This window comes from Melitaea cinxia, chromosome Z, assembly GCF_905220565.1.
Source record: "Melitaea cinxia chromosome Z, ilMelCinx1.1, whole genome shotgun sequence".
Taxonomy (NCBI): domain Eukaryota; kingdom Metazoa; phylum Arthropoda; class Insecta; order Lepidoptera; family Nymphalidae; genus Melitaea; species Melitaea cinxia.
The window spans coordinates 9,435,864-9,450,281 of NC_059424.1; the positions used below are offsets into that span (position 1 = coordinate 9,435,864).

The window sequence follows — 14,418 nt, forward strand, 5'->3', positions numbered from 1 at the left end:
GTGTATTTTTACCATCCGCCTGCTGAATCCAGAGATAAGTTTAATTTATAAAAAAGCATAGCGATTGGTACACAATTCTTATTTTTTGGATAAAACCGTATAAATAATACTCAACAACACTTATTTGGGCGCCTTATTGGCGGGTAAAACGTTTTTCTTATATTCATCTATAGTTTCCGTGAGAATTCTTTGAAAGATGCTTTCGAATACTTGGTTCTTTACAATGACTTCATCTGCGTGTAAGGATGTCCATTCGGGTTCGCATCGCCGCCATTCCGCGAATAATATATCATCGATATGGTCGGAACGCCTTGCTCCCACTCCTAATAAACAGAAAAATTTATCAATAATATGAAATGAATAGCTATGTAAAATTATCTTTAAAATATTTAAAATTTGGGATGCTTGGAGATAAAAGTACCAAATCTATCAATTTATGGTTTGCTAGATATAAAAATAAATAAGATTTGGTCATTTTTTAACATTATATTTGCATGGGGGATTCGTCTTTACATTTTCAGTAACACATTATGGTACATATTATGGTATTGAAAAATTTTTAAAACTAAAAATATATATAAAACTAGCTGACCCAGCCACGCGTTGCTGTGGCTCAGTAATGATAATTTATTGAAATATATGTCAATTCCATATTCAAACGCACCACCTATAAACTAGAAATAGAAATAGGGCGCTATCTACCGGATGTCTGTGCAACTTAGATGCCAAACCGTCATCTATTAGGATTTTATAGAACTAACCGATAAAAACACACTAAAGTCGCATAATCTATATATGTGTTGTATATTAATATGTGTAGCAAAAACTTTGTACCCTTTTTTACGAAAATTGTGCGGATGGAGGAGTATGAAATTTCGTACACTTATAGTTTATATAGAGAAAGAGTACAGAATGCTAATATTTTGTTAAATTATGCATAGAAATATATTAAACCAATAAAAAAAAACTACACACTATCATGTATGACACACACACGCATATTATTCTCTTTTGTTGATTGTCAAAGTCTGTAGTCAAATTGAAAAATTTTAATAAAGGTTCTTTATTTTCATTATTTTTTGGTTTTCTTTAATTTAAATTTTTAATTATGGTCGAATTTCGACCTCTAGTAAATATTTAATACTAAATATTGAGATCAATGACTGAGATAAAAAGTACCCTATCTCCCAAGTTGGACCAAATTACAGATGTGTGTGTGTGTGTGTTTGGGAGTTTATCGCTAACATACATCGTGACACAAAAATTTTATATATATAAGATGTCCATTTAGCTAAATTGAAAGTGACTAAATTATTGACTTATTTGTACTAAACTTGTATAATAAAACTGCCTTTAATACTCATTTTAAGCTCTATGACCAGTAAAACGAAACATTTAGTGTGTTTATGTCAGCTTCAGCTACAACATTTTTTCAAAGTAAATTGTGGTAATAGGCTATTTCTTAGAAATCCCAACTTTAAATTATTTTTAGTAATTTGAGTTAGATGACAAATATTAAAAATTATCTTTTGAATTATCTTTAAATTTTTAACAATGAATATAAAACACCTTAAATAAAAATAAAGAAGATATAATTCATTTACCTGATACAACTGTTGGTGCCACACTTGTTAAAACTTCTTTAAGATCTTGAGCAGTCTTTTTAGCTAATTTTTCATTACTAGGCTGTGGCGATAAAATATTACAAGTGTCCCAATACTTCTCACTTATTTGCAATTTCTGTTGCTGTATTGATTCTTGACAAAAGTCTTTTAAGAATATGTCGTATGGATCCGAATCGAATATTGAGCTCTTAGAACTAGAAATATATTCGCATACTTTTTGTTCAGTGATTGTATCGTAAACGTATTTTCGTGGCTGTTTTGGTGTTCGAGGTTCGGCCGGCGGTGTGTACGGAGGAGGGGGTTTGTCAGGTATCTCACGTACTGCTAGAAGTTGACATTGTTGTTCTTCTAATGCTTTGATCTATAAATATAAAAGAAAATATACATGTCACACTGATACTGATACTTTTTAAAAATGATTTGAGTGTATATAAGGGGAAGTTTGAAAGTAGCTTCCGAGACGGAGAAAATGACGAGCAATAGCGTGGTATGGGCATGTGAGGAGGAAACATGTTGTGGCGACCCTACATAAGTGGGAAGTGTGGGAGTTGCAGGAAGATGATGATGATAATAATCTGAATGAAACACTATTTAAAGTAGGTAATAAGCGTTACCTCTCTCTCAATAGCTAACTGCTGACGACGTAATTCTTCGGCTTCGTGTAGAACGGGTGAAGTAATTGGTGGGTTTTGGTACAAAGACTGGTTGCTCGAACTGGACTCGCCTTAAAACAATTTATATGCCATTAACAAAATCGAAAGGAGGATTATGTAGCTAATTGTAAACAAAATTAAAAATAAGACGTCAGTTCCACTGAATAGTTACAGTTTAAGTATTTATTAGGCTCATTTTCAAAGGAGTATCGTAAACAACAATTTTATAAACTGTATATTTAAGATATTTATTGCGATAATACATTCAAAATTATTAACTGTTACAATTTTCAGTTTTTTCCTATTTGGCCAAAGGATTGACTCAGAAAGAATACCACTAATTAAAAGGATTGACTCAGAAAAAATACCACTAATCATTAAGTTACGACCCTACTTTTGTTTTAACTTTATTATTAAATAAAAAGTATTTTAAATAAAAATGAACAAATAAAATATTTTTTGTTACTCTTTCTCTTATCAAATTGTATTTGTTGAAAACTAAAAGTACGGAAATAATATTCCATGGTACATACCAATAGTTGCCGTTGTGGATGACTTTTCAGTGACCCAATTAGCCAGTTCCGGTGGAACGTCGTCGCTGATCGCTGCCTCACCTGCGGGTACTGGCAAGGGACCGGACACACTCAGCGTCACTTCATTACCTATTTGCGACTGTATCTCTACAGACAACATAACTGGCTCACAAGTACAACTCTCGTCTATCAAAGAAATTTTATCATCTAATTCAACTTCATCAGTCTTTGCTGTCCCTAAATCACATTCACTCTCTCTCGATACATTTCTATGAACAACAGCCTCTTTATTCTCATCGATAAAACTGTTAGAACTGCAGTCCATACAGTTATCGAGCGATATGTCCTCGTCTCTGAGATCCTTGTAAATCTGATCAAATTCTTCGACAAGACTTCGAGCTGTCGATGGGGTATGCGGTCTATCCGATTCGTGATGTTTTATTTGCTCCATAATTTTACCAATTATATTGTCACAATTTAAATTAAATTCGGGTGTATGACTAGTATGTACCATAGTATTTAATGCTTCCTTGTTGACCTCGTACTGTTTTCCACTACTGAATATTTGAGGTAAAAAATTGCGGAAAAGTATGTTAAGGTAGCCGCCATCAACTACAATAATATTTTCTTCGGCTGTTTCGACTGATCGGTCTACTTGTAAAATGGTTGGTACATTTTCTGCTGTTTGTACAAATTTTTCAGCACTTGTGACATTTTTTGATGTAGCTGGCAATAAAACTGGAGTGTAAGACTTTGTCCGAGAAGTGGCACTGTCGTCACATCCACTACTGGAGAGTTCGAAGCATTTTAGCGGAGCTGAGCTACGATCGGCCGATGTACTTCGTTTTAACTTCTTCTTACCTAAAATAATTTGCTCCACATCTGCGCTATTTCTTAACTTAAGCTCAATATTCTTTTTAGTTTTCATAAATGCTAATTTGCGTTTTTCTGATAACGTCAGTAAAGCCTTTCGCATACGTTGCATTTCACCACATTCATGTTGCAGTTTGAGTAAAGCACCACGTTGTTTCTTTTTTAAGGTTGATATATCGATATTTTCTTGTCCTTTTTTATTTTCCAACCATAGGATTTGTGACTTTGTAAAGTTCTTTAAAGCATCTTCTCGCATTTTCAAAACAAATAAGAGATTTTTGGCTCGCCTTTGCTCATTCCGAATGAGCAAGTTAAGCTGAAATTTATAAAATGTATAGTAATATATATGAAAGCGACGGAAAGAAGTTTAATCCGCCAAGCTACATTACATCAGGTTGTCGGATATATTCGCATTTGTATTCAACCTGTAACATCCCACTGCTGGGCATAATCCTCATTCTCCATGTAAGGAGAAGGATTGGAGCTTAATCCATCACGCTGCTGCACCGCGGTTTGGCGGATATGTTCCCCCCACTATGAGTAACGATCGCTATCAGGTATTTATGATAACAACCGGGACCAACGGCTTTACGTGCTCTTCGAGGCATGGTGGGGAGATCTACAAGGACAGATCCCCAAACCGGAAAGAAATATTTGTACAAAGACAAATATCCTTTCCGAGCGGGAATCGAATACGAAAACCGTCTGGTGTTTTAGGCGACTACATTTAGCACTACACCAAAGCGGTTGTTGTGTCGGATATATAAGTACATGTAGACAAAATTAATGAAAGTATTCAAGTTTTGCTTTTTTTTATGCTACTAGGTCGCTAAACCAGCGAAAGGCCCACCTGCAACACTAAGAGTTCTGGTCACCTTACTTACTCAGTCGGGCTGCTCCAGATTTTGAACAAGATATTTCCTATTGTGCCCTACCTCAGTTATTGCTTGGTAAGTGACACATCGTGAGTTACTAATTATTTATCTTCACGGAACCAACTCGTCTCTTAAGTCAATACGATTCTCATTAACGCATAACAAACGATAGACATTTCATAACTGTTTACAGACAAAAAGAGTAACACTTACCAAACAAAGACTCCTGGATGCCATTGTTTGAGTATCGTCAACGTCATTTTCAAATTTCGTTAAAAATGATTCGTCTTCGAACTGTTTCAATTCATTTTCACTGTTGTTGATCCAACTTTCAACTTTTTTATCAGTCATACATTTATCGGTGAGAGAACAACTCTCCAAATATTGTAAAGACTCGAAAAATGAGTCAATGAAATTAAGCTCACGCTGGAACTGTTCACTGATATAATCACTTTGTAACAAAGTGTCATTAACTTTTATTGTGCTAATTATGTCTGACGGCTTCACTAATTTATCGTTGTCAAAGATGTACGAAGTATCAACTGAGGTCAGATCGTTTAAATACTCTACTCCGTCGTGTGATTTATTCTCGTCTCTGTCATCACAACTGTCGCCACTTTTAGTTTTCATTTCTTTATTAAATACTGACACCACATTCAAAGGGAAGTGACTAGAAGGTAGATGTGATTGCAATATATCCTTATTTCCAACAACATGAAAATCAATTTTCTGTTTCGTTGTATATGTTAAGGTTGCTCTACCAATTATATATGATGCACTTTTATGGAAGTATGAATCTATGATTTTCTGCTCAGTTTTGTGTAAAATACTATTTTCACAGTTTAAATCAGTTTCCTTTTTGTTAATAATGTCGTATATTTCATCTTTGGGTGTTTCGCTTTTAGGGTTAGTTAAGCTAACATTTGGTACGTCAAGACTATCAAATGTTTCTTTCACAACAATACAGTGATTTAGTAAATCTTCATCCGTTTCAGTAACTTGGTCTATTTTATTCGATAACATATCGGTTTCAATACCCACATCTTTGAATTCAGTATTACTCGATGCTTGAACATTTGAATGTACATTGCTTTGTGAATTTTCAGTATTATTTAGTACACTTTGCGAAACATCGTTCCCTACATCATGTCTTACCATATTTTCATTTAGCGGTACTTTAATTATTGTGATTGTTTTATTTTTCCCCTTTTTATTATTTATAAATGTAATTTTATTATTGTTTGATTTGTTCCAAGATCTACTTGGTCTACTTTTTTGATCTATTTTTTCGGAAGTCGATTTTTTTGGTGGGTTTGTATTTATACTTTCATCCTTATATTTAGTTTTCGTAACTGTGATCTCTTTTTCACATTCAATTGAAGTTACTACCTTTTTACTTAAGCTTAATTTAGGTGTTATACTTGTGTTTTTACTACCCCTTGTCGGTTCTGTAATAAACAATAAAACATATTTAACATAATTATGTTACATTGATACAATAAAAATTGTGAAATGTAATCACTATAGAACTATAATCTAATCATATGTTCATTCACAAAATATAACCTTGATTCTCACTGCTAAATATGTAGGAAATCATTAATTATTTACTAGTTTGTAATTGTCAAACATGACCATTTCTAGCTAACAACAGTCAACTTTTTAATACTAGCATTACAAAAAATAAGCCTACCTGGAAATGTTCGTCATTCTGATTCATTATCAATTTTTAAGAATCGCTTATACAAACATTACCTATCGCTTTAAATGTTTTTTTTTTATATATATTATTTTTTGATATGCATTTGTGTACTTATGTTGTATGTGTGTGTATGTATGTATGTATGTATGTATGTATGTGTGTGTATTTATGTGTGTATCTATGTATTTATGTGTGTATCTATATATGTATGTATGTATTTTGTGTATGTTGTAAGTATTCAATATGTGTACCTATATTCTTACGTATGGTTTACGTAAATTTATTTATTCGCATGATTTTGTATGTTTATCTTATTCTTCTATATGTGTATGTATATATGTTTTCATGTATTTATAATTCTACTAGCGACCTGCTTCGGCTTCGCACGCGTGCAATGCTGATACTAAATATCCTACAGAATGTCTTTATTTATAGTATGAAGCTAGCTTATAGCATGGTTATCATTAACATAATAACAACATTCAAATATGCGTCGTTAGATTACGCGTTGTTACAGAATGCGTTGAAGAAATAAAGGTTCACTGCTCGTTCCCCGTAGGTGATAGCATGATTATGTATCCTATATGTTGACCCGAGTTTTCTATAATATTTGTGGCAAATTTGAAGTAAATCCAAGCAGTACTTTTTGAGTTTATCCCGGACATACATACAGACAAACAGACAAAAATTCTAAAAACTATATTTTTGGCTTCGGTGTCGATTGTAAATTACACCCCAAGTTTTCTTTTAAAAAAATATTCAATGTACAATTTTGACTTTCCTACCATTTTATTATATGTATAGATTTATTTTTATCTACTTTTGCACAATCCCGCACTTTGTTACGTATAATCTCCTTTTACCTGAGGTTGTCTGGAAGAGATTGCTTAAAGCAATAAGACCGCCTTTGTATGCTGTCATTGTAACTACTTTTTGTTGTACGTAGAAGTGTTTGATTTTATGTATGTAAGAAGTAATAAATAAATAAGCTTTACATCACACAGGATGATATTTAGATAAGGCTCTAAAAATAAATTATCAAGAATCGACAAGTAGTCTTCCCATTTATTTAGAATAAAGATAAATATCAATAATAATTTAATGTATAAATACCATTATTACTTTTATTCGAAACATAATCATGTAATTCATTATCTCCTTTTAAGTACTTATATCTGTTTCCTACTTTTAAGTCTGCTGTGGTTTTTTTAATTACACTGGCTTTGTTGTCTTTAGCACCTGTAAGCAATGAAAATAAAATTATACATTTACACTACTTTAAAAATAGTTGTATAGTGAAAATGTTTGTAAGACTTAAATTAATTTTACATACTTTTAGCGGTAGGTGATAATCTTGATACTTTTCTCTGTGAAATCTGCTTTTCTTCTTTTATATCTGTTTCGATAGCTCTGTTTATAAAATTTGTATAGGTTTTTTTATTATCATTAGCTGGAATGAAACAATAACAATACTTTAGAATTATAAATGAACAATTACGTCAATTAATATATGGATACACTTCAGTAGGCAATTTGCAAAACTAGCAATTTTCATTTTTTCAAAAATCCATATACATGTTTGAATGTATATTTGTTTAAGATAATAAGGCTGTTTTTTTAATAAAGCAAAAATTTAACATTATCTTTAAGGAATTTACATTACATTAGACTTGGTTTGAAAGAAATTAATTTTTTTTAAATTAAGGTACCTCTGAATTATGTACTTACAAAATTTTGGGTGAAGACTGTGCTCATCATCTTCTATTCTTAATATTTTTCGTTTACAAATATCAGATGCCATTTTCTTTGGTACCACCACAACTTCAGATCTTAACGATCTTTGATCCTCGATTCTCGGTTCCTCAATTGTGATGATACGTCGAAACCTAGGTTCCAACGTGCATGTGGGAGACCATGATGCTATAAATTTTTATTTAAAAAATTATTATTAAAGAAATTTAAAAACTACACAGTTTTGTAAAAGCATGTTTTATACAATATGTTCCCAAATAATACAGTACATAATACTCTATCTTTTTCTAACACGGTCACATTCTTATATATGGTACAAACTCTCGTTTTATACAGTATTCAAAAAGAAATAAAAACCACTTCAAATCAGATCACAATTATCAAGAATATTGCATCACACACCCACACATAAACAAATACTTAGTGTTAGTGTAGGTCTCACTTGATGGTAAGAGATTACCATAGCTTATAGACATCTGCAACACCAGAAGCTTCGCAAGCACGTTGCCGACCCTATCCCCAATTCCCCCCAGGAGCTCTTGTTCACCTTACTCACCAACAGGAACACAACACTGCCTGAAAGCAGTCATCACTCATCATTTCAGCCTATTGCAGTCCACTGCTGGATATAGGCCTCCACAAGTTCGCGCCAAAAATGGCAGCATTATCCAACTTCAATGTTTGGTGGGCTGTTAGCTATGAAGGAGTGACTGAGCCATATTTTTGTGAAAAAAGTATCAAAACAATGGCACATGTGTATCAAGATACTACTTTTGAGAAGGAAACCCCTTAACAACACCATGTTCAATAACTAAGAAGGGCCAGCATGACTTGGCGCCGGGTTCCAGACTTCATCAAGAGATGAAGATTGACCATCATCCAGTCCCGATCTTAGTCTACTGGATTATGATTTACGGTCAGTTTTAGAGAGTATAGCTTGCTCTAAATGCCATGATAATTTGGAGTCCCTAAAACAATCCATACCGAAATTTTCACGCACACAAGATATTTTATATTCCATGTGTAAAGTCTTACATTGGGAAACAAGCTCCCCAGTGCGTTAGTGTAACAAATATAATAGTGTCAGTAAATCGATTTCAGACATTGACATTTTTCACGACTCTCTCTGTCTTTAGATATAAGTTACTTAATTATTATAAAATGCATGATTAGTTTTAAAAATTATTTAACTTTAATTTAATTTCACAATAATTTTAATTTTAATTTCTCTATTTGGAATTTTTGCATATCTTGATTTGAGTTTTGTTGTTTCCCTATTCTTAATTTTTAATTAATGATAATTTGTTCCTAATCTTTAGTTATTTTGATTAAATTATCCAATTGTTTAATTTTATTAATGTATATGATAATAATAATTATGTTCTATATTTTTGTTTTTGATTATTTTGGTTATGATGATGATAGGGTGTTACTTTTTTTTTTTTTTTAATATTGTAAGTATTGAAATGTATTAATGTAGGTCCATGGAAATGTGTTCCAAAATGTTATGTACACTTGTAATGATGTGCATATCAGATACTGTGTCATTATATATTGTTTAATCATAAATTTTTTATATGTATGTTGTAAGTGTGCTTTTGAAATAATTTCATTTTCAAATATATGGTAGTTTAATGTTGTTTTATTGATTTAATATATTTTTAAGCATCATTTTGAAAAAATATTAGCATTCTGCACGTCTTCTCTATATAAACTATAAGTGTGAGAAATTTTATACTCCTCCATCTACACCAGTTTTTAAGTGTTACAAATTTTTTGCTTACCTAATGTACTAATATATAGAAAATTACTATTAGTATTTTTATATTACTTTAAACCACAATTATTTTGTTTCAATAAAATAAAGGTTTTGGTTACTCATTTAAAACAAGGTGTCTATTATTATTATTAAAACTATTTATTTGATTAGGTCTTTTAATGTAAAACCCATAACAGAACATTATTATATTAAAAACGATAGGAATAAATAGATTAACATTCAAAGTAACACTATTATAAAGTTCATATTTTCATTTATCAACGTCGACCTATAAATAGGTATTCCCACTTTGTAGACGTTTTATTTGTATTACCTAGTTAATACAATACAACGTAAACAATATTATTTACAAAGCCCTTACCTTTGTCACTTAGTTCGTATTCCGGTAAACGAGTATATTTAATCACTGATTTCTTCTGTTTTAGAGAAGATGGGGGTAATTTAAGACTTTCAATTTTTAAATAAAGACCAAACAATTTATCAACTTCGATATTACTTCCTTTGGATGCGGAGTCATCCATTATCTAATGTTTTGTAATATTTGGCCTTTCTACCATTTTTAACATTTGCTTTCTTAAAGCAATTGATAAAGATAATAAGTGTAAATATCTTAAAAAATATGTTTCACATAAATTTGTTTCGGCCCATACTAAAATTTTTATTTTTTACTGTCAGGTTTTAATATTTTAATACAATATTCTATCTTGTCTATGAGCCTTGTTCGCTGTCTAATTTTTCACAGAATAAAGAAATAACTTTTATTTATTTTGTTACTCTTTAGAATAACAAATTATAAGTTATTTTGAAAAAGGCAAAAGAAAATAAAAATTTACATATTAAAAATACGTTGATTGCATTAATAATTATTTTAATTTTATTAAATCAATACAAAAATTGTGTTTAATTTTTGTATTTTTAGAATTTTAGAAATATCAAAATTGTAGCATTTTTTATAAACAAAATTATATAAATAGATGTTTACAAAATAGGAAAAATAATTTTCATAAGTTAATAGAATTCGGATTATGAACACATGTTAATTAATATTTACACCGTGATAATGAAAAATGAAAAAAAAAAAATTAAAAAGTTACTGTATAATTTAGCTTTTCATATGAATTTAGAAAAGGAATTTAGCCAACTAAAACGTAAAATACAAATAAATCAACTAGTCAAGTTGTCCTTTGTACGTTGTACTATTAACTATTTAATTTATTATACTCTCTGTACTTCAATAATTAAGTATTAAAGAAACATGGAAGTGCTTAAAAAAAAATATTTAAAGTAAGTATAATTTTGAGAAAATTGGTTTTGTTTCTTACAATACGAGTATATACAATACAATAGTTATAAGAGTTTCCCATAGCCAATAAGGAAAAAATGTCAGAGACAATAAATAAGAGGAGATTATGTACGAAGTCAGACGAAGTTATGACACTTATTTTTCAAGAAAAGAAAGATTTTAAGACTTTCTTGTTAAAATAATTTTACCCTGGTGCGAGTTTAATCGATATTTGTTAGCAGTTATACTATCTGTTTTTAATTCAAGTAGATCTTTAGCTCTGTCTTGTAATCCACATAATAAATTTTACTAACTTACATGGTTATACTTATAGTTGTTATAGGACAAAGATGTCATTAAGTGGTTAGTGGTCGGATCTTTTGTTGTCGTAATAAAACGTTTTATGCTTAAGCAAAAAAGTAATAAGTCGATATCAATTTGTTTATATATTATTTAAAATGATCTACTTGGGACTCAATACAGTGGATTATATTTTATTCAAATAATGACTGCAATTTGATACGTGCGTGGTTCTTTTTATTTTTTGCTTGTGAAGTGTGCTGACTTGTGAGTATTTGTTTGATAATATGTGTATATTAATTATTTAACGCTCTTATATTTAATAATTATATACGCAGGTAGCCATTTTATATCCTGTAGTGATATCTGGAAATCTATACATAGTTATAAATAGTTACGACCTAGATGGAAATGCGCATGTTATGAAGGCTCAGTCGCTACTTGTATGCGAACGCGAACACTGCTTACTCGCTTGCTTCTGTCAGGAAAAAATTATAATTTCAAATCAGAACTACTCACTCAGTTCAAAAATTGAAGGGTTGACACTATAGTTCGATAATATCAAATACAAAATGTTTCATAGCATCTAATAAACAAGTAACTAGTTTGTTAAAAAAAATAAATATAAAAGTGCAAGATGTTGAACCTGAAGCTTTTAAAGTAAGATAATGAAATTTTAAATTTTACTTATCTTTCTGTATTTAAATTTGGGTTGTCTGTCTTATTAACTAACTATATTAAAAAAAAAAAAAAAATAATAATAATAATAAAAAATAACAAGAACATGTTGATTTCTAATATTAAAATTTTTGGTGTGGTGTTTTCAAATTTTATGGTGTGATAATATACCTACATTTCATATTTTCAAAAAAAAAAAAATGAAAAATATATATCGATGGTCCCTATGTACAGTATCGAAACTGAAAATTATCTATTTTTTTATTGTATGAAAAAACTACTTTTTATGTATATTTTCAAAGAAAAAAGAGAAGAAAATGCTATAAAATACACATAAAATCACATTTTTCATGAGCTTATACTCAATATCGATACTTAACAAATCATTCAGTGTAAAAAAATGTAAAGTGCCTTTTTTCAATTTCGATATTATACGTAGGGACAGTCGATATATTATACCATAAGAAATTAATTGAAAACATTACTTGTTAGCCAGAAATACCATAAGTTAACATTTTAAATATTGTTTTTCTATTAGGTGCCCATGAAAAATGAAGTAATATACTCGTAGAAATTAACTTAATGATCTTCAGTTTATCGAATATATATTGTGATTTACATTTTCGGTCATAATTTTTCATACTTTATTTTTTCGTTACTTATATTGTAAAGTATAATATAGATAAATATATATTTTAAATGTTTTAGAAATCAATCTTGTATCAGTAAATAATGTTAACCCATTTGGACCCAAATACAAAGTACTAGCAATATTTTGAAAATATTTAATTATATATATTTATTGATGACTAACAAAATATTTTATTACAAAAAACTAAAAAAAAAAAACTATAAATTAAAAAAACACCATCCTTAAATGGGGCCAATAAGTTTATGTGTGGTACTTTTCGAAACATCCTTTCTCGATGCACAATGTTTTTATACATTTTTTACATTATCAACATGCTTTTATATGGCAAACTACGCTTCGTATCTGGCTTGGCACTTTCTGAGGAAAGTGTCCAACACTATCTTGACTCATACCTGGCACTATTGAAGAAGGTATACGACGGCTTCCGTCGGATCTTTCAATACCTACATCCTTCAAATATCGTCGAGTGATATTTCGACGAAATTGGAGCTTCTCTAATTTGTCGTTGGTAGTACTTTGAACATCTTATCGGTGGATCCGATAGCAGTTTCACTGTCGCAGAAATGCAAGAATTTGTTTATTTCCAAAAATCTGTTCTTTGACATTGCTTTAGTTACAATGTTTACATTACAGTCTTCGTCTAGAGACCAGTACAATCGTTCTCGTGGAAGTGAGTGATATCCAGTCAAGAGTAGAATGCCAAAAAATAATTTGAGTTCATCAACAAAAATATTTGGAAGTCATGATTGTTTTGTTGTGCAGCATATAACTTTGTGTTTAAAATGATCATGTCAAAAACCCCCTAATCAAATATGTTTTAAAAAATACTGAGTGGCGTTTGATCTTTCAGCTCGGCTATAATGTTTCCCTTTCGCTTCTGAACATTATTCACAGTTGAAATCACAATTGAAATGGATTTCAACTCTCCTGTATCTTTGTAAAGGTTCATCATCACTGCTATCCCAATCATCGTAATTTTTATTATTTAATATTGTTACGTGTTAGGGTTCGAAGGATTTGGAGAGAAAGACCTGCTGACTCTTTTCAAGACTTTATTCACTAGCACTAGGTCCAACACAAAGCACTAGGTTCAAACACTAAGCACTAACAATGTCCTAAGTCGTAGCCAATGTCGTAGGTTTCGCTGGTACCACTCTTGATCACTAGTTTTCACTCTTGAAGTCGCCTCGAAGATCGCTCAAACTGAACTGCACTCGCTCGCCTCGCTGCGGCTATTTATATCGGCCGAGACGAGGCCCAGACCATTCTGGAAAGTTCGCGCATGTACCCGGTTTTCGAGACTATACTTCTATATAGTTCCACAATAGTACCTCTAACGCCATCTAGTATTGAGTAGAGAATTTCATGTTATCGCTGTCTTTGTGTGGTTTCGATGGTTACCGCTAGATGGCGCTAGTTTCTTTGTGTGTTCGTAACACTACTCCCCTCTTAGAGATGCTCGTCCCGAGCATCGTTGTTACTGCCATGGTAACGCGCCAGACGGTCTATGTGTACCACTTTGAATGTCCCTTTTGGTTGCTTTTGAATCCTGTAAGTCACATCATTCAGTCGGGTAACCACTTTGTATGGACCCTCCCACTTGGTCTGCAACTTTGGAGATTTCCCTTTCCGGCGGGTCGGGTTATGCAGCCACACCAGTGACCCTTCCTTGAAGCCGCTCGTGTTCGATTTCCGGTCGTATCGGGTTTTCAT

General features: G+C 31.3%; 1 protein-coding gene across 1 annotated transcript; it reads right to left on the bottom strand.

Moving 5' to 3' along the window:
• Positions 1–62: 62 nt before the first annotated feature.
• LOC123668766 lies at positions 63–10,535 on the bottom strand. Its single transcript, XM_045602461.1, has 9 exons — positions 10,155–10,535; positions 7,990–8,181; positions 7,595–7,711; positions 7,375–7,500; positions 4,773–6,007; positions 2,812–4,000; positions 2,240–2,349; positions 1,605–1,986; positions 63–323 (listed from the first exon to the last, which is right to left on the bottom strand). The coding sequence occupies exons 1-9, from the start codon at positions 10,312–10,314 to the stop codon at positions 121–123; spliced, it is 3,714 nt and encodes a 1,237-aa protein (XP_045458417.1). The 5' UTR covers positions 10,315–10,535; the 3' UTR covers positions 63–120.
• Between the last annotated feature and the right edge of the window lie 3,883 nt (positions 10,536–14,418).

Bases quoted from the DNA above. Each gene is read 5' to 3' on its own strand.
- LOC123668766 (XM_045602461.1), bottom strand. From the start codon at position 10,314: ATGGATGACTCCGCATCCAAAGGAAGTAATATCGAAGTTGATAAATTG. The intron at 7,712-7,989 runs GTAAGTACATAA...GTTTCATTCCAG, and splicing joins CAGTCTTCACCCAAAATTTT to CTAATGATAATAAAAAAACC. The intron at 324-1,604 runs GTAAATGAATTA...TCTGTTTATTAG, and splicing joins GGCACCAACAGTTGTATCAG to GAGTGGGAGCAAGGCGTTCC.